This window comes from Fringilla coelebs (genome assembly GCF_963513975.1).
Source record: "Fringilla coelebs genome assembly, chromosome: 9".
Lineage (NCBI taxonomy): Eukaryota > Metazoa > Chordata > Aves > Passeriformes > Fringillidae > Fringilla > Fringilla coelebs.
In genome coordinates, this window is record NC_140067.1 from 16,946,423 (window position 1) to 16,967,614 (window position 21,192).

Consider the following 21,192-nt stretch of genomic DNA (forward strand, 5'->3'; position numbering starts at 1 on the left):
AAACCAAGTCAGATGTATGTACACTAAAAAATGAACACAATTTGAATTGCATGACAGCTATCCAAAAATTCCCAACTGATCATTAGGAGATTCACCATTTCATAAGATACTGACTACATTTTGAGAGATGTGAATCTAATAATGGAAGCAGGATGGCATTTGAAGTGTGTGCTAAAGTAAAAATAATGTCAAATGAGTACTCACTTCTCACCTACTAAATCACATTGTTTGAAGTTACCTTTAAACTTCCCCTCTCTTTTTTTAGAATGTCAATTTGAGCAGAAGATTGACCTTAACTCAGCTACTCTCTTGTTATCTTACTAGATGATAAATGATTCATATGCAACGCTTACCATACTTATCTTGGTATTTCTAATGTACAGATCACAGCATTATCTAAGCATTATATGATTTAAAGAAATGATTGCTTTAACTTTCAATAAGTTCAGTGCCTGCTGCACTAGAGGAAATATAACAAAAATTCTTTATGCAAGCTCAATGAAATTTATTTGTACATTCCATATACAAAGAGATGAAAAAGATACAACTAGTTGAGAAATCATAGGGAAAAGGTGGCTTTGAAACTATATAATAAAATCATCACCTCAAAGGAAAGATTTCAGAGGGAAAAAACACAATAGCGACACCAGGATTAAAAAAAAAGTAAACCAGAGAGTAACTAGACTGTAACTTCATCAAAATAATCAACAAAAACTTTGCATCAGAATTAGACAGGACAAAAGTATATGATTATAGAAGGGTCAGACTACAGTAAGATGATATGATTTCCCAAAGCCAAGAAAATATAAAGCACAGCAATCTCTGGTTTTCTCATCGAGGGAGCAGCAAGTGCAGGGGATGGTGAAAGCTCCAAAAGGAGCTGAAAGTGTAAGGAACAACTCAGAGGCCAAAGGATGCATCTTGAGATCCTACACTGACGTGGTAGCAGTAAATATTTCTGGTTTCAAGATTTACATGAAGGGAGTAAGAGTTTTACAATAAACCCTTCAATACTGATCATAGCAGAAGAGTAAGCACAGGAAAAAAAAATGGTTGCTGGAATCAAAATTGTATGCATCTTTTTTTGGACAGAGGATGTTTTTAATCTCATCTATTAATTGGTTAAGAAGTACCAATTACAAGAAAAAAAACCAAGAGAAGTCAGAGTTAAAAAGAGTGTTGTCTTTAACATGGTATTGGTACAAAAGGAATTATTAACACCTCACAAGTGTGTACCCAAGTTAAATTTAAGGCTTTGCTTGTACAGGAATTCAGCAATACAGCATTATCTGACTTGGCAAAACAGTGTCTTGTATTCACAGTAGGCTAATGAAGAAACACAGCAGAGAAAGAAAAAAACTCACAAAGTACAAAATCTAATCATTATCAAGTTTCACATTTAATGCCATCACTCGTTACCTGGATTTCTAATTCAGCAATATGCTGCTGGAGTTCTGCCACAGCTGCAATGCGGTCTGCCTCACGGAGCCGTACTGCCATCACTTCTTCTTTACTCTAAAAGAAGGCAGAAATGGGAGCTAACTAGTACCAGTTTTAGCTGATTAAAGACTGTGCACTGCTTTTACTCAAAAATCTGAGAAAACTTCATACACTGCTCTGCAAACTACCACTATTCTAAAGAACTTAAATTTCATTTTAACCCATAGGAGGAGTAACAGTCTAATATAAACTCTAAAGTATATTAATCTAAAAAAACCCCAAATCTCTGCAGATATGAAAACTTGCTGTTATCAGTTTCAAGGTCCAGAAAACAACTGTCTTGTTTTCCAGAAATTTTATACTGTAAATTAAGAAAAAGAATCAACATTATAAAATAAACCAGCTCATGCTTTAATTTTGGACTTTATATATAGAGAAACAGCAAAGCTACAGAAGAGTTACTTATTTCATCATTTCCTTTGTCCTAAAAAATAAATTAGATACAAAAGAAAATGTATTCTCAACCTCATTTAATCCAGCTATCTTAGTCACAGTATATAACAAAGACATTTTAAAACAAAATACTAATGCATGTAACCTACAATCAGCCTCCCACTGTAAGGTTAACCTACTAGTCTGTTTATAAATGATAGGTAATTTGAGTTTGAAAAAGAGGGAAAAAAATGTCCAGTTTCATGAGGCAAGTCCTCAAGACTTCAGAGCATAAAACACTATTACATTGTCAGCAGCCTGGTACAAGCACGGAGAGAAAGCAGTATTAGATAATTAGTGAGCAATACTATCAGCTGAAGAGCAAACAGCTCTGGGGAAGAGACTGATTAGGTTCAGGTATACCTACTTTTGTAGCAGACTGGTGTAACTAAACTCTACTTACTGCAAATCAGTTCCAGTACCTCAGTTATATTAATGTGGGCTTCAAACAGACAGTACTCAATCACCCTTCACTAGACAGTACAGTTAAAATAAAATCAAACATATCAAAGCTTGTCCACAGTAGCTACTTCTAAACATGCTACTTGTTTGGTTTTGTTTCCTTTTTTAAACATTCCTGTAATGGAGGTATATAATCTACGGGACCCAATTAACTGCATTTGTAATCAGTGGAGCCCATTTCAGAGAAATCTATCATGTGCTAGACAAAGTTTAGCCATTCTTGCTAAATTCTGTTGCATGATTGCTTAAATAAAGCCAAACCGACAAGTCCACAGGATTGCACGTATTTAACTGAAAGCTGAAGGAAAGACCGGCTTGGTTTGACTTTGGTATCAGAGATGAGTCAATAGTGCTGCTTTAGATGGCACTAATGCTTTATCTCTGAAACAGAGCATGTTCTCAATAATTACCACAGAAGTTGATATAGTAGGAAAGACAAGATTGGGTAGGGACACAGTTCTTAAATTGTAAAGTCTTTAGCACAACTGATTAGAAAGATCAGTGGTGAGTTTCAAGAAAAAATTTGAAATTGAGGCATTGCTGTAGAAGCAGTAGTCGGATAAAAAAGGGAAAAAACATAACAATACACACCTGTGGCAAAACCAGCTGCCATACAGGTAGTATGAGATGCAACTGGCTACAAATAATTTAATTTCTGCTTAAGCATTTCAAGATATCTTTTAAAAGAAAAATACAAGCTCCTGAAATAACATACCAGTTTATTATGCATATATTTGGAGTTGAAAATCTAAATATATACCTTTTGAGACAGTAGAAAGATTGCTACCTAGCCAAGGCAAAAATAAAACTAGAACATGATTTCAAACAACTTGAAAAAACAAAAGAAAAAAAAAATCCAACATCAGTTAATAGAAATCAGGAGTAACTGTTGTTGTTTTTGACAGATTATCAAATACTACTTGTAAAACATCTTACAGTGTAAATTGTAATCTTTTTTCTATTAGCGGCAAAAAAAGTTTCAGGATCTAATGTTAGGACATGTCAGTGAAGGTACTTCACTGGCTATTCACCATAACTACTTTTCAGAATTTCACAGAATCTCTAAAGAGTATGACTAGTGCTCTGTCTATTATTGTGACACTTTTCTCTAGCCCATGCCCATTGAGTATACTTATGTGTACTAGCTCATTAATCAGCTTAAAGACATATTGCTCTTTACATAGTCAACATAAAACCAGAATATTGATTACACAGTCTCAGTCCTCAATCTCTTAAGGATTAATGAGCACCTTCAGTATCAAAAACTAATCAAACAAAGTAAGTTATGGGTTATATGAAAAAGGCATCACCAAGATTATGATTATTTTTAAAAAATCAGTAAAATTAATCTCAGCATTAAAATAATAGTACTTAGGAAACCACAGGTTATGGCAAACAAGAAAGTCAGTAGAAGCAATTTCTTCTCATTAAGATTCAGTGTCTTTTTTCCTAAAAGCTTGTGATGGAGTTTGATGAGTCAGCAGTTACTTCTTTACTGCACTGTACATTCAAGTTCCACTAGAAACAAATGGAATTGGCAAGACAGTAAGAAAAATGAAAATCAGAAAGAATCTGTTGCTGAGAAGTGTCTTTTTATATTATACACAGACACTTTTCTGAGTAGAACCCTGCTCTAAAGTCAATGTTTACCTTCGTGGGACTACAAAGAAGCAGCTCTGTCAAAACCTCAAGTGGTTTTTGTGAGATAGTAAATTCAAAATGATATTGTAAAATCAGTAAAAAGAATTTTAGTTTTATGATTTATGCTTCTCAGTTAAGACACAATTTTATGCAATAATGGCAGACAAGACTAAAATATACATATATTAACACACAAATATTCTTTTCAGGATGTCATTTACCTTGCATTCAATCTCTGCTTGTCTACGTTTTGCTTCATTCAACTGAGCCAGGAGTCCTTTGTTCTGTGCAGAAAGATACTGCACCTTCTCCTGTAGGTTGGTAACCTCTTGCTCTGCTCTTCGTAAGTGATTACTATTGATCTGATTCTGAAATGTATGGCCAAAAAAAGGGAAAAAAAATACATGTTAAGGAAAGGATATTAATCTAACTTCCTGACATCTGACAAAACAGACTTAGAGATGATTTACCATAAAAAGCTTTGGATGAAAAAGCATTCAGAGTTTTCCAAGTGTAATCAGAAGAGACTGCATAACATTTTGTTTATCACCAGGATAGTCAAATTGTTCTTAAACAGATGACTCACTGCAAGTACACTATTGCATAGCTCCACCACACTCCAGTAGATCTTTTTCCCAATTTGTTGCCTAGGTAAGGCAGATTTTGTGAACTTGTATCCCAACTACACTACGCATCCAGGAAAGATCAGGTATGTCAGAAATACCGACATTGCACATTTCCCTGCCCAGTGAATTCCTGAAAGCAACATGGCACCTTAGTTGAGATCAGTGCACAAGTACAAGTCACAGCATTTGTACCTGAAGCTGGGCACACCATACCACGAGAATGGTATTTTTGTCAGATGACAGCTGAGCAGCCTAAGCACATACAAAGACTCCATGTGTAACACTAAAGTGAGAAGTACCCAAGTACATGTGAGGCAAACAGCAGGATCTCTCTGCCCCCTACTGACCAAAACAATATTGAAACGTCAGTGAAAATTTTAAAATGTAAGGCAAGAGGAAAGTTTAGACCTCGTGGTGCCTCTGTCAGAAAGACCATGCCTTACAGTTGGTTCATCTGTCTTCAGTAGCATGTCCTTACATGCTCTCCTGGTTTCTGGAATTGCTGAACCTTTTCAAGTAAAGCTGTTGTTTGTTTCGTTTTGTGGATGCATAGGCGGCTTTCAAAAAGTAACATTTAGCAGGTATTTCATGGTAAGATTTCTTCAAAGCCTCATACAAACCCTTCTCAATCATCTGTGCATTGTGCTTATTAACTTGAGTGAAAGTTCACTAATACAATATGAACTCACCACTTTACTGCATTTTCATTTCAGGTGCTTAGCAACGTATTCCCTAGTTATAAAAAAAGAATCTCAGCAGTCAAGGTATAATTGTCTTTTCTGCACAAACCTCAGCAGGCGTAACCCATGCTTTTCTATTCTGCCACATTAAAGGCAAACCTCGTGCCAAAAACCCCTGACCAATACACAGCTGCTTTGCTGAATCCACAACTTAATAACCAGATTCATTACCTCAGCAGAAAATCAATCACCAATGTCATCAAAAGAAAGCATACACTGCCTCCCAAACACTACTATTATCAGAACTGCCAATCCGATTTGTGAAATTGAAAATGCCTTAAATATACTTTTGTTGTTATTACACCTGTTAAGATTTAATGACTTAAGATGCACACACATTCAGTGTCTAACAACTAACCCAAATTAGAAATTCAAGAATACTAGTCCTGGAAAAGATTGAAGAAGAGACACTAAAGTTAGACTGTATGCACTAGATTCTCTCATCCCCCTCTAAGAAAAGTAAAAATGTCCCACAATTTGGAACTGAAGTCCTGCCTGTAGATAGCAAAGATCATCATCAGGTATCTACCATTTAACACCAAACTGCCAGCATCCAGCTCAATTCACACGTCCTAGTGTTCAATAACATACCTGTGTCTCCACCTCCATCATTCTTTGTTTGGTCTCTTTCAGCTCAGCTTGAGTTTCTGCTTCTCTCAAGCGCACTGTCATCAGCTCATCCTGTAGCTCATTCACTGCATTTTTTCTGGGAGGATCTTTCCATCTTCCAGTGGTACGAGCTAGGTGACGCTAGAAAAATGGCACAGTTTTGCTGGTAATGCCTGATCATTCCTGCTGTTTCCTTACTTCATCTAAGGTCTCAGTTATATGAGGACAAATAGCTAGAGTTCCCCTGTTGATCCTAAAAGCTAAAAACCCATGGAAACTTACTGGTTTTAAGAACAGACAATTAAAAAACTGAACACATTCATTCCCAACTACATTAAGTCAGAGAGTTGCAAGTATATCCTGAGACTTTAGTCTATTTCTAGCCCTTTATAACATGCAGCAAAGTCGGAGTACTGATCAGGTATTTCTCTGCTACCATCACAGTTACCTGGCAGCACAGGCCCTCTGCCATCTATAACAACTAGGCACCAATTTCTAACATATTTTTGAAGTTAAGTTTCTTGTGACAGCTAAATTTAAGGATTTTCTCACCTCAGCAGTTTGATTCATAATCATTAGTTTCTACTTGATCTCAGTATCTCAAAATTTTATAGTCTTATGCTTTATCACTGAAAACAAAAATTCATAAAATTCATGTATTGCAACCCATACCTGCCAGTGTTCCTCCAAATCTTTGACTTGCTGCCTTAGTTCTTTGAGACCCATCAAAGATTCTGCTTCTCTTAATTTTACTGCAATCAGTTCTTCTTGTAGTCTGGCAACATTTTCCTCATCAGGGAGGGAGCTGTTCCTCTGCAACAAGGACCATCCTCTTATATATGTATTTGAATAAAATTGTGCTTAGTGAAACCCAGTTCAAGAACATAGACATGTAAAAATAACTATGAAAACTTTAAGTGCACGTCCTCTACAAAATAAAAGCCATCAAAAAATCTAAGTTCTAAATATCGTGTGTATAAATAACTTCCAACTGCCAACTACAAAAAAAAATTATAAGGCAGTAGTTCTAGGTATTCTTACTTCAAGATTTCCCTGAATGGTATCCCTAACAAAATGTTACATTTACAATATTTGAACACACTATCAAAATATGGAGAGTAATCTGGAAGGTTTTGATCCAGCTGTTAAAAAGTAAGGCAACAATGAACTGAAATTACACCTTAAAGCTATAACTTTAAGTTTACAGGAAAAATAATAAATGGAAATAAATTTTTTAAGAAGTAGGTCATCAGCCTTTGAAAATGAGAACAGATATGCTGACAAAGGAACCATCTGTTAATATTTATAAACAACAACCAGTCAAGAGGTCTTAGAGATGAACAGTGCAAGATACATGAGGAAAAAGCAGAAAGGTGAGAGAAGGCCAAACAGAAAACATGAAAACACCAGGAAAAGCACAACAGAGACAAAATCCTAATGATGGAAATGTGGGAGAAAAACAAGAGGGGAAGAAAATGGACAGGCTGTCTACAATATCCCTACAACAAATCACTGGTCACCAAATATTCAAAGCTGAACTGTTCTTCATCACTTTATTTCCCTGTAGCTTTTTTCAGCAAAATCAAGTGTTTTTGCAGATGTATAATACTGTGTCAGTTGTCAGGTTTTCTTGAGAGTTGAGTGCAGCACCTGATTAACATTAACAGAATACAGCACAACAACCATTGATTAGCATTCCATGGGAATTTTGGGATGTGAGTATTGGCAAATACATGAAATGAGAGGGTTTGTTTCTCAATGCCTATGGCACTGCCATTGTGGCCACGCAAGTCTCAGCTTATTCAGCAGAAGCTCCCCAGATTACATGACTCATCACTACCAGCAGTAAAGAGCTCTACTGGAGGAATTTGAGGGATGTCAGCCACTTTCTCACATGCATAAGTTCATTATGACACACTAAATATTACTGTATGTCTGAGTTTCTCTGGTGCACTGGAACTAATCCCACTATTCCAGTTTTTCTTCACAGATAAGTTTTCATTGTATGCTGTCTCCATGCTCATGAAGATTAAGGAGTCTCCTGAATTTTGAAAAATACTTTATATCCTGAATTCTTACCAATGGTCAATACAGTAAAAACTACCACACTACTAATACTAAGCTCACCAGATAACTGAAAAATAAATCTTGACTCCAGTGGGTTAATCTAATTAGCTAGTAAGTTCTAGCCAAAGCCTGGGTATATAGCTCATTAAAATTTCCTAAGGAAACTAATTCCAAAGTCAGTACAACAGGATCTGAAAAGCTTGCTTTATATCAGGTCAGTTACTGGTTTTTTTGGTTTTTTTTATCTTGCAGTTAAACTTTGCTTCAAAGAAAGGTAAATGTTTGACAGTAGGTTTCAGAACAGCTTGAACTCTGGCATCAATAAGTTACAAGCTAGCATGACACCCAAAAAGCAGTAGAGATTCTGATACTGAGCAGTGAAAGGATAAGGGATCCTTTCCCTGCCCATAATGGGAATGGTAATATTGAACCCATTCTTCTTCCCCTTCCAAAATATTTAGTTTCACATCATCTCAGTGCTCACTCTAAGCCCACTGCTTTTGTTGCAACATATACTTTTAAAACAATTGATGTTTCCTGTCAGGACTTCACCAGAATCCAAGTTTTCCACTACAGCAGGCTTCAGGAATAGAAGAAAAGCGATCAGTTATTCACAAACCTTTCCCAGTACAAACAGACCTTAGTTTTATTTAGTTTATTTATATAGTTGTACTTTCAGGTTTAAAAAGCATCTTGCAGTCACAGAAGCATAGAAGAGAAAGTTCTAGAGCACAGTGCTGCTTGCTAGGAATGACAGGGACCTGTAGTTTGTTTCTAGTGGTGTTCTGTATAGAAGGTCCTGGTTTGATTTACCTTTTCCATCTCTAGAACTTTATCTTGCATCTCCTTCAGGGCACAATGGGATTCTGCTTCACTCAGCCTGGCTTGGACCAGCTCTTTTTCCAGCTGTAGCACAAAGTCTTCACTGTATCGTGAACTGCATTTATGCTACAAAGTTTGCAGAAATATGTTTAGTATGAAGTACAGATTGTTTGAAAGGGGTTTTATATACCAGATTTGGTGGGACAAATACATTCAAGTGTTTAATATCAGGAGTTCCAGCATAAGTGCTTACCATATACAAGTCTGTTAATGTCAGTCCAGACTGCTACCAAATGTATCCCTAGTGCTCTGTCTCCCAAACATCTGCACCTCCACACAGCCAAATGTGTCTGACAAAACTGAGACCCCTACCAGTACTGACAAGCAGCAACTCACACTTTTCTCTCATTGTCAACCTAATTGAAAGATTCTCAAACAATCTGTGATTATTTTGTGATCTGCAGAAAAAGATGTTTGGGAAATACTAATTACAAGGTTACTACAAATATCACTCAATCCTTGTTCACTTGAATGCCAATTCAACAGAATCCTTCCATAATCTTGGCTTTAAAATAAAACTACATGACTTCGTAAAAAGTCATAAACTTCAATGACTTTGGTTTGCCCTTTTCTTCACTCCAGCTCTTGGGTCTCATTTGCTCACACACTATATATTCTTTCTGAGATTCAGATACATCCAACTGAAGCACTTATATTTAAAAGACTCTCTTTTCCCCCAATCAAGAGTTTAAAAATACATTTTATTTCTTTCCTGGGTCACTTTAAAATAACTTGTCAGTTTAACAGATTGTCAAACTTGCTTGATAGGCAACACCAACCTATATCAGCCTTTAAATGTCTGATTGAAGAAAAAAGTGGGCGTTGAAATCCTCAAGATACTGTGTTTACATAGCTACCCTGAAAATTACATTTAGAGGAAAATAATATACTTTTTGTGTCATTAACTACATTGTGAAATATAAGTACTATGCTTGGATTCACAGATTCAGTTTTAATTAACAATTCAACTTTTTAAGGATTATTCATTATACTAAAGATACAGCTGTGTCTTACATGATGTTTGCATCAAACAATTTCATCTAAAGTTTCATCATAGTTTAAAGAAACAAATCTTCAGTTCCACATGCTTCTGTTAGGGCGTGACACTCTCTGACTTTTTATGTATAAATAAAAGGCAAACAGGACAAAACAAGGATTTAAATGTAACTATACAGTCAAGGAATTTTTTTTTTTTTTTGCTTTTATACTTCTGCATGCCAATTGAACCTTTTGTCAAGACTTACAGTACAATCCAAATTCAAAATGTACGCTCTACTTTTAGTGTTACTATATTTCTTGTATCTATGTGCCTACTGGAAGCTGTAACAAAGGGGATATGTACAAAGCATTAAAAGGCAAAGGCAGCTCAGGCAGGCAGTTTTTAGTGTCATTGACACTGTCCCCTTAAGCCCTTGGCATACTGTTGCACGTGAACACCCATGGAACACAGATACACTATGATCCTTGTACATCAAAACTAATTTTTCCCTTATACAACACTACTTGAATTCATAGTATTTTCAACCCACACAGTGTTCTTGTCTCAGCAAGCAGTGGAGGCAGACCTGATTTGAGTGTAAGTAGGAAGGATGGAGGACAATGCTGATTCATTTCTGCAGTTGTTTCACATCATGTAGCAACACAAGTACCATATGGAACACCATGCAGAAGCAAAGAAGCAACCACTCTTTTTTATTCCCTGTCTGTTTGTACAGGTTCATCCCACGATACACACAGCAACTTAGATGGACTCTACATTTCATGTTCCAGATTTCTGTCTGTGACACATACGGAATAAGAGCAAATGCAGTGTTCGCCAGGAATTGAGAGAAAACAGCAGATTTGAAGAACTGAATGCTGATTTTGCAATAATGTAAGTGTATTCTATAAAAATCTAATTGACATTTATAAAAAAAATAAGTAATGGAGAATGGAAGAAAAGTTATTAATCCAGTTTCAGGCACGAGCCATGACTTCTTTAAGTCTGTCTTTAGATTTTGCCTGCCTAAGGAATACGTTAAGAGTACTTATTTACTTAGCCACAACAAACTCTAAGTCAAGTCTTGATATACAAAAAAACCCCAGCCAAGATCAAAACAGACTGAAGAAATCAAGATTCACAAATTAGAAGTTGTGCATTTTGCTACCTAGTAAAACGAAACACATTTTCAATAATTTAGTATATAAAAGTAACAGAAGTTATAGTTAAAACAGCATTTGAAAGCTACTTTTAAATTGACTGCAGGAAAAATATCTGCTTTTATATATTTGCCTTAAGCCCTAGAATTTCTGACAAAAGCCACAATGCAAATACAGACTTTCAGGCACCAAACATTTTAAATACAATAACACTTTCTTCCCTATGTTGAAGAGACATAGGTAATATAAAGGACTAAAACTACAGCCATTTAATTCTAAAAGAAACGAGTCCTTGCTGGGCTTCATACAACTAGATTTATTTTCACCCAGCTTTTCTTAAACATAACCATACCAATTATTATTTTGGCTGATGACAGATGTAATTACACAATGTTTCTTCAGTACACTATACTGAAGAGCCCTTAACAGATGATTCAGCAGCTCCCAGCTAACTTTGTTTATACATTTGAGCACTAACTGTAGTACTTCCCTAAATACAGTATTATTATTTTCTGCTTTTTTGTTACAAATCAGAACACAGTATTAGAAAAGTATACTGTAAAATAAAGTGAAGCCTTTCATAAAGTTGCAACACTCATTTACAAGCATATATTCCTAATATCAATTACTATGTTCTTAATTATTAGTCATTTTAGCATGAGTTTCTGAAAAGAAACTATGCATTATGAAGTTGCTGTAACAATAACCAAATACATCACTATAAATTACCTTGCAAAATGCATATGCTTCCATCTGAATGCTTAGTCAATTAAAATTCTATCTTCACATAAGATAGCTGAAGAGCCTATTTAAAATAAGATGTGAACTAATTTTAGCTTGATTAGCCTTCAGTTTATCAGATTCAATTTTAAAGCATTCAGACTGATGAACTGGGTAATCATAGACAATTACAGTGTCACAGGGAAAGACAAGATTTGCATTCTGGAGGTGTTTACATCCAGCAAGAAGCTACCCCTTTCATTTAGAAACACAAGGGAGAAAAGAACAGAGAATAAAACCTTCAGCACATAATATCAGGAGTAAGTTACAACAGGCTGATTACCCCTTCCCTTAACTGCTCAAATACCATTGCTCTTAGCATGCCTCAAAAGAAAACTGCATTTTGTTCAAGTCAGGCAAAACTTCCTCTATGCAGTTCTCGATTTACCAGCGGTATGAGGAAGAAGGCACCTCCCTCTTAATCACTTGGTAACATACCATGACTTGCCTTTGGCAAGCTTCCACATTTAAAGACCAGACAAGCCAAAGAGAGGTTAGTATAATGATTACCTCTTTAAGTAGACTCCACACTTCATAATGAAGTCTTTCTGCTTCAACTAAAAACTCCCTATAAATAGTTTAGCACAGGAAAAAAAGTTGTATGCAATTTGGGCTTCAATCAAAAGAATACTCCTCTACCCACCTCTGTATTCATAAATGTTGCAGGGGAGAATTTCTTCAGACACAGATTCAGTAAGTATTGAAAATACTTACCCTTAAGCCATCCAACCTATGCTATCCAATCTCATAGAACAGGGAATAAACCCTTGATAATATTCAAATACAAATTAATAGCCTTTTCACAAAGGCTATGTTAACCTTCTTAGAAATACTATTGTTTTGATAATTTTTTGCTACCAACAAAACAGTGGGGTTTTTTGCTGACAACAAAGCTGAAATAATTAGAGAAGAAAACATTAAAACAGATACAAGACAATACTGAAAATGAGTATTGCCAAGAATAAAGCTACTAGCACTAGCAAGTGACAAAAAATTACCAAGTGTACAGTAAAACGTCAAAATTCCAAATAAATCCATGCATTCCCACCAGGTGGCGCCCGGAACGCACGCAGTTCCTTATATTTGTTGCTCCCACTCCCACGCTTGGAAACAGTTAAAAGCCTGTTCGATTACACGTCTTACTGACGCAGCAGGATCTCGCAAACGCTCCTCACTTAAACCATTTTAACTCTTTCACCACACTGTCTAATTCTGATGAGTCTCAAAGACGTATTCCTTGCACTTCTGAATAAGCCAGCACAAATATTATTAGACACAAATCTGTGTCTATAACCATACAGATTTACAGTCTCAGTTCCACACACAGAGTCAGACAACTTCCTATAGCCATGTTCAAGTTTAAGTGGAGGAAAACAATGCTGCAAGCACGGAAAGAAGGAAGCGTGCTCATAATTTTATTGACTCTCCGCTCCTGCAGTACTTATCCAGCTGTCTGCACCCACAGCTCCAACCCAGCCAAATTTACAATCCACAGTTATCTGAGGTTTTGCTCAGGATCAGTTCCCATACCTAGGCAACCTGTCAGGCCTCCCCATCATTGATACTCAGTACGGTCCCCAGCATAAGGGCATTGCCTTTAAAGATCATATTCCCACCAACTGGCAAATAAATACAGTATCTCAGTCTTCTTCTCATAACTTTTCATTGCATACAGATCATTAACATGGATGTCTCTAAAAAATACATTCCAAAGGCGTGTGTACTATTGTAATCAGACAATACAGCTGGATATCCAAAAGTCTATAAACACTTCTCACTGTACTTCACTTGAAAGATTATAACATATCTAAAAATGTTGGAAAGTATTACTAGACCATCCCCATCTTCTTAATCATAATTTCTTCATATTTTTCCCCCTAAAGAAATTGTTCAAGTTCTATAAAAAGCAGTATTTCACATGAGAGAGTAATAGCTCATTAATCACTTCTTACAACTATTCCAAAATATGTATCTTGTTACCCTGAAACGCAATAGAATGTTGCATTTAAGCTGTGATTTCTTTTCAGTCTAACAATAAATCTCATCTTTACCTTCCAATATGAGACACAGGTATTTCTAGAGCTTTGATGGAAGACATGTAAAACAAACTGCCATACTGACATTAAGAAACCTGGTAAGAAGCTGCAATATACTTAGTTCTAGAAAGTCCTATTTCATACACCTGAAATTCCCAAGACTCCAGACAAGTACTTGGATACCACTTAAAACAATATGAGACATTCACATCAACACTAGTAGTGCACAGTTTATTCAGCAAGTGAAGATGCTAAAATGCTTCCCCCTATCCCCCAAAGAGAAGACACTGAGCATTTCAAGTGTCTTAGGGAAATAACTTCACTGTTACAGCAACAGTCAGAAGTCTTGAACATTTTACTACCTAAAACACAGAGTGCACACAAATACAGCACTATAAAAGGCTACTAAAATTTATCTTCCTGCTCCACATGCCCATAAATCCACACCTTTTAATCAAGTTTTGTAGTTGCAAAATCAGGGATGATACTCTTCTACTTCAGCAAGCAGTAAATTTTAGCATACTCGGAAAAAACCAAATATGGGTACCCAGAAGAAACATCAACATGAAAGAAATTACTTAAATGACACACTAGATAAGGGCACTGTGAATCAATCCTCAAATCTGAGTATTCAGAGTGACACAACCTGCAATGACTAGATTCTCAGCATTAAGAGCTATCAGAGGTTGTATGTGTGCTTTTTGTTAGTATTTCTTGTGTGGTGGAAGGGTTTTGGGTTGGTTTGTAGGGTTTTTTGCTCGGTGCATTTCATTGTGGGTATGTTGTTTAGTTTTTTTAATTAACTCATAACTTACACCAATCCAGGGTTATGAATCTCATCTATCAGTAGAACAGAGCAAAATTTCATTTAATCCAATTTGTGTTATTTTAAGAATGCAAATCACAGGGGTTTACAAAGACAGCACAGAGACCATGTCATATAATGATGAGGAAAAATAAACACATGTGAGGGGAAAAAATGAGATGATGTGCTGCCAGGCTCCTTACCCATTGCTGCTGTTGCTGGAGCTCCCTGATGGTATTCTCAGCTTGCTCCAGTTTAGTATTGGCCTCATCACTCTGCTGTTTGATGGTGGCCAGCTCCCGTTTTATGAGGTAGTTTTCCTCAGCCTCCTGGGCCCTTGTCACTTGTCCCTTAGGACATAATTTATTTTTTTAAGCACTTGATGACAAATCCAAGGAAAACTGCCTTTGTGATGCTTAGCTGCTTATTTCATCAGATTGGTTTTGCAAACAGCACAGAGTACAATTGGTAGAAATTTTAGGACAAGTAGTACTAAACAGCTGCTTTAGTACTTTATTACAAAGTTCAGCATCCATTTAGCAAGCACAGCTCTGCACTTGCATTCAGTAAAATTCCTTTCATGCATTATTACTCAGTTGTACATGCACAGATTGAGGCTCACAATATTCAATTTCATTGTTAATACAGTGTCATAGAATCCATTTGCCACAGGAATTTGTACAAAAAAATTATAATAGGTTAGGAAAATTACTATAACGTGCAGGTATTGGGTTTATATATTTTTAGTAAACAAAATTAAACAAGTTTCTAGCAAGATGTATTAGCTCTGTATTTATTCCAAATCAGCAAAGCAGGGATAGAATACAGCATGCAAATATGCATGCATTAAAGCAGTTGGGTTTTTTTGAGTAGGAAGAGAGCAATACAGTAAAAGACTAAAAGACTATACCTGTATCAATCTATCTGCCAAGGAAGCACTTTCCTACAAAGGAAAAATTCAGACAGGAATGAGGAAAAGGGAAACCAAAATACAAGGGACTGATAAATAGTGACAAAAAAGACTGAGAGCTGATAGAAAGAAAATGCCCAAATTCTACCCATTTTTTGTGCAAACTCTTTGCAGAATTAACAACTCTTCATATAAATGAAGGCAACTCAGTCCAAAGATCCCAGGAAGCAGCCTTTTCTGCAACAGATTTAACACAGTCCATCTGTGATACAAAAAGTTTTCAAAGCCAGATTTCTGTAACATTTAAAATTCACCTACAAGAGACTGGTTGTTTTTGTTTGAGCGGCTTGCTCCCGAATTAACGAACGTTACCAAAGCATTATCTGATAGGATCAAACAGACAGATGCAAGACACGATCTACAGTCCCCCCACAACATGAAACAAAGGCATAATTTGAGCACTGAGGGAACTCCACTAAGCACTGAGGCACTCATGCAGAACTACAGCTTCCACTAAGAAGAAGCAGGGCAGTTAAATGGTACAAACTGACAGACAAGTAGGAAATGTCAACATGACAGCTAATGTTCTGTTTTACTGAACTCCTGCACTAACTCATTCAGCAGTTCATAGTCTCTTTTCTTGCCAGAGTTTGGCAAAAAAAATTTTCACTTTTGCACACTGATAAGCCCTACTGCCCTGCAGTTGCATTCAATTAATTTCTTCTTTATCACCCCTGAAACCAATCAATTTTTTTGAACATTCTACAATAGAGAAATACATCTATTCACAGACCTTTGTTCTTGAAGCTTTTATTAAAATTGAAGTTCAAACTAGTAGATAAGAGCTATTTCTTAGAAGTTAAGGTACACTAAGGAAATCACAACTAAATCAGATGGTTTGAATAAAGGAAAAATATTTTAAAAGTAAGTTTCCAACAGAAGAATTTAATGTATTTTTCACACTTTTTGATGTTTTTCAAATGCTGCGATGACAATGATCTTCAGGAATTCTTATTAATAGGTAATGTTTTCCAATTTTGAATTGTTTTGATTCCAATCAGATTGGGAAAATCTGAAGGTGAATTCTGAAATTCTAAGCACAGAATTTGCAGAAGCACTAGCATGCAGCAGGTTATCCTGGACTTTAGAATTAAAAAAAGAAAAGATTTAAAATCTCTACAAGTATAAAACAATGGTATTAACTATTACATATTTACCAAGGTCATTGAAATGATTCACTACAGCTTCCAGCTTCTTAAAGAGAGCCTTCTCTTTTCCATTCATTTTATAAATCTCCAATACTAGAAATAATGTTCATAAAATTGTATTGTTGGTCACAACTTTCACAACATGCCTTTATTATGCATCTTTTCCAAACTAAATTCTGAAACCATTTAATCAGAATTTGACACAGACCAACTTCTTTTCAAGCAATTGCATTAGGGTTTAACTTCCTAAGTGTGATGTCTTTCAGTTATGTCACTCTTAATTGAAACATTACCATTTTCTTCCCTATGAAATATGAACAACTGTTTGCCACTCATAAGAGCATTTAATTCCATTTGCTGAAAGATGGTCCTTGTTGATGCTTAAGATGGGCAGGAATGCTCTCATTCCTGAGCCTCTAGAGCAGCTCAGATGCAATTTGCCACAGCAAGTGTGATACCAGAATACAGTAGAGGCCACTGGAGAACAGTTGGCAAGGTATCCACAGCAGTACTCATGCATACTTTTGAAGTTTCAGTCAGTTACAAAAAACCTAACAAAACTCTACTCCAGACTAAACATAAGAGAAATAAGACTTTGGATATTCTCCCCACCAGGTACCCAGAATTGCCAAAACCTCAGAACCACACAAAACGAATGAATGGCAGTGTTCCTGTTTTCAATATAAATGCTGCAACATCTCTTGGTCATTGGTAGGTCTGTCATTTTGCTCCTACATAAAAACATCAAGCAACTTCAGATTTTCAAAACTGATGATTCTCACACAATGACCTTTTTTCCAAACAACCAGTCCACTATTTCATGGAGTCTTCTGGACTTTGAACATACGCTTCTAATTCAGAAAGAAAACAGTACAACACAAACTGAGTATGTCAAAATCTTTGATTTTATAATCACTAAGAAGTAGACATAACCTTACACATTCAAAGCATTGACCATCATTGCTCAGTGATAGCCATGTTCTTCGGCTAAGCACTGCTAGTTAACACCAGATTATCAGGAAAACAGTAAACTAAAATTCTGAGATTCCCATTTCATATAATGAAGTTGCTGTCAATAAAGTCTAAATTAACAGAGATTAAATCTAATCCCCAATATACTTACTTTTTCTAGTGTTTCAATGCGCTGTTTTAGGAGTCTATTTTCAGTTCTTAACCTCTGGAAGGTAAACAGTTCACAAATCCATTTCTCAAGTTATGAATTGAAAGTCTGATAAAAGCAAAGCAAACTACCAACATTTTCATCTCATCACATCCATGAAAATCAATATAAATACAAAAATAAATTGCGACCGTCTTAACCTTTCATATTATGCACTAGCTCAAAATATGAGTTTAAACAGCTTGCTACAGCAAAAACAAGAACACATGTTATGTGAAACCGTCTATGTTGCATTTGCTGAAAGCTGTATGTCTGCAGGGGAACCATGGGGCTTGACCCACACTAGACTGGACAGCCTCCCCTTCATAAACAGGGTCAAAGTCTTCATGACTCTGAAGGGGCATGACAGTGCACTCCCTGCAGTAGGACAGGCTAATGAGGCAGCTACAAGGTTTCCTTGTCTTTCCTCACAAGAATTTACATTAATCTGTAAGGTTATACTGAGAATTACCTCAAATGCGCCAGAAGTAAGAAAGAATGGTACTGAACTCTATACTTTACAAGTGCACTTCCTGTAAATTTTAGCAGTCAGCATTCAGATAGAAGAGATCCGTACCCCTCAGAAGAGGGGATTGGATATCAGTTCAGCAAATGCTTTATTCTGCCAGGCTAAAAGGCAAACTCAAAATATGGTTCTACCTCCCCTAAAATAGTCTCTTCTGCTAAGAGGCTCTGCTAAGTCAGAAATTATTTACATATGTCCCAAAGTAGGGTCTAGAAACAGATAGCTTAGCATTGTTTGGTCGGGGTTTTTTGGTTGCTTTTTGTTGGGGTGGGCTTTATGGTTTTTGTTTTGGGGAGGTTTTTTGCTTTCTCCTTTTTGGAGGGGGAACGGTGGCAAGAAGCAGGAAAGGATTTGAAATGAGTTAATATACTAGAATCTAAAGTTACAGTTGTCTTTCATATGGTTTTACTCTGTCCTGTTCTGCAGAGAGCTGTCATTTGAGCCCTGCAAACCTGATTTCAGCTGCTGTTACAGCAGATATTCCTGCTGCTAACTGGCTCACTGCCTGGTACAATAACAAACTGCCTGAAAAGGCTCCTAATACCTTTATGCTCCCAGGTGCATCTCACCGTCATTTTTCTGAAGAACTGATGCCTCAAAAACTGATATTGAAAGGCAAAATGACTAGCAGTGGACAGGAAGAAGGAAGGCTGTACCTAATTCCCTCACCAAAGTTTTATATAATACACTTGCACATAATTTCTCCCACTGTCTTTTCTCATAGAACTGGCTAAAACCACAAGGAAGAAAATCCAGATCAAACAACATGCTGTGAAAAAAAAAAGTGAAATAGGAAAAAAAGGCATCAAAAGCCTATTTATGTCACAAAAGCAAAAAGATGCAGTGATTAGGTACATACAGGAAGTAGGTCAGTTAGTAAAAAGGGAAAAATAAATTCCACTGGCAGCTTGGTTTTTTCCCCCAGTTTGTATTAACTGCAAAAGCTCCAAAAGAAAAAGTGACTGCAGACAGAAGATGCCACAATTTGAATCCAACACATAAGAAAAATCAAGATATTAAAATCAAAGACAAACCACTCAAGTGCACTCTATGAAGTTTATCTTAACATGTGTCATACAAACCTCCTGTGTGGAGCACCTACATCTAAACCAGCATATTTGGAACCTCTGATAAATGAGGGCATCTATTATTAAGCTTTTGTCAGCAGGAAATACTAAAAAAATAAGTACAGAAGGTCCCCAAAGATTATTTTTTTTGATGTCCACCAGAAGTCTCAATAATTTCACTGTAGGTGTCCTTTATGAACAGACATCCCAAATATAAATGCTGAAAGAAAAGAATTTGGGGGCCTTAATTATGTCCTGCTACATGCAGAGATCAAACATGTAATCCCCCCATCTAGGAATTAAACTTATTCATAAATATATTTGTTGAGGGCTCCTTACTTTAATTTCAACTTGTTCTTCCATTTCTTTTGTCTTTATTGTAGTGTACTCTTTTTCTAGCCTAAAAATTAGAAATAGTAAGTTATGGTCAGAAACATTGTGGATAATTTACTTGTTGGTGTAATATCTAACAAATAACAGTAGAACAGAGATACAGACTACTGATATTTCCTCTCAAATGCACTCTAGTAAATGCTTAGACTGGACCTTAAATTTAAACACAGGTTTCAGTACATATGAACAGACTGAACCAGCATTCCGGAGTGCACGAGCTTGCTTGGATACATTACAGTGGCAGCAATTTGGAGCTACTCTGTAATAACCCCTTTATGTAAATAGTCATCAAATCAATAGATTCAGCTAAAAGAAATCAGAGCTTGGAAAGCCTGGAAGACAAAGATGCAAAGAAATCTGAGAAAAATACCTTAAATATAAACCAATTTTAGCCTTTCCCCAGCAAACCAAATGAAAAGAAAAACCCACAAGCTGAGATAACAATGCCTCTACAGAAGGCAGATCAGGAAGTTCAGACTTGAAATGGTGGATTTTCAACTGCATACACTTGTACTGGTTTGCAAAGAAAATATTTTTCCTGAAAGCTTTGTTGTTACTTCTTTTTTAGAGAAGATTGCTCACTCTACTGATCATAGGCTGCTGACAGAAAAAAAGAAAAAAAGAAAAAGATTGACAAATTCAGTTTGGAAGACCCCGGGCACAACCTGCAGTGCAACAATGAACACAGGATACTTTACAACCAACAGGCGACCCAACAAACTCAACCCTGGCAAATCACACTATCTGCAGCTTGCTATTCAAAACAAAATTTACCAACGGCAGAAGAGACATGCAACTAACTTTAACAAAAACAACAAGTAGCAGTATTCTCAATATTTCAAACCCCAAATTAAAGTTGTTTTACTGTTGTCAGTGTTACCCCAAAGTTTTATCAATTTATATTTTAAATAGTACTAATCTTGACTATAAACGCGCTCTTTAGCACCATGATTATTCTTCCATTTCCTGAGAACTAAAATCTTCAGAATTTAGGCCAGATCACAAAAGTTTTATCTCCGTTCACCCTGAAAAAAAACAAAAACAATCTCCCCTCCCACCAGAAAACCACCCCCACCCAACGTTCCTATTCAGTTCCTTTTTACAGAAGTGCTGTAATTCGCCATAACTTGCAGTTTCTTCAAATGCTTTTTTAGTTATTTTTTTAAATGAGATATAGCTTTATTATATTTAAGAAAAATAGAAAATACTA

General features: G+C 36.1%; 1 protein-coding gene across 2 annotated transcripts in view; it reads right to left on the reverse strand.

Moving 5' to 3' along the window:
- The window catches only part of EVI5 (ecotropic viral integration site 5), a 70,842-nt gene that overhangs the window by 26,787 nt on the left and 22,863 nt on the right, over positions 1-21,192 (reverse strand). Inside the window, exons 10-18 of one of the 2 annotated variants that reach the window (XM_084211517.1) lie at positions 19,929-19,989; positions 17,961-18,014; positions 15,630-15,662; positions 14,923-15,069; positions 8,891-9,025; positions 6,683-6,823; positions 5,993-6,151; positions 4,257-4,403; positions 1,420-1,515 (exon numbers count right to left, since the gene is read on the reverse strand). In XM_084211517.1, coding sequence (XP_084067643.1) covers positions 1,420-1,515; positions 4,257-4,403; positions 5,993-6,151; positions 6,683-6,823; positions 8,891-9,025; positions 14,923-15,069; positions 15,630-15,662; positions 17,961-18,014; positions 19,929-19,989 — 973 coding nt within the window. The remainder of the gene's footprint in view (positions 1-1,419; positions 1,516-4,256; positions 4,404-5,992; positions 6,152-6,682; positions 6,824-8,890; positions 9,026-14,922; positions 15,070-15,629; positions 15,663-17,960; positions 18,015-19,928; positions 19,990-21,192) is intronic. The other variant, XM_084211518.1, reaches the window with a different exon arrangement.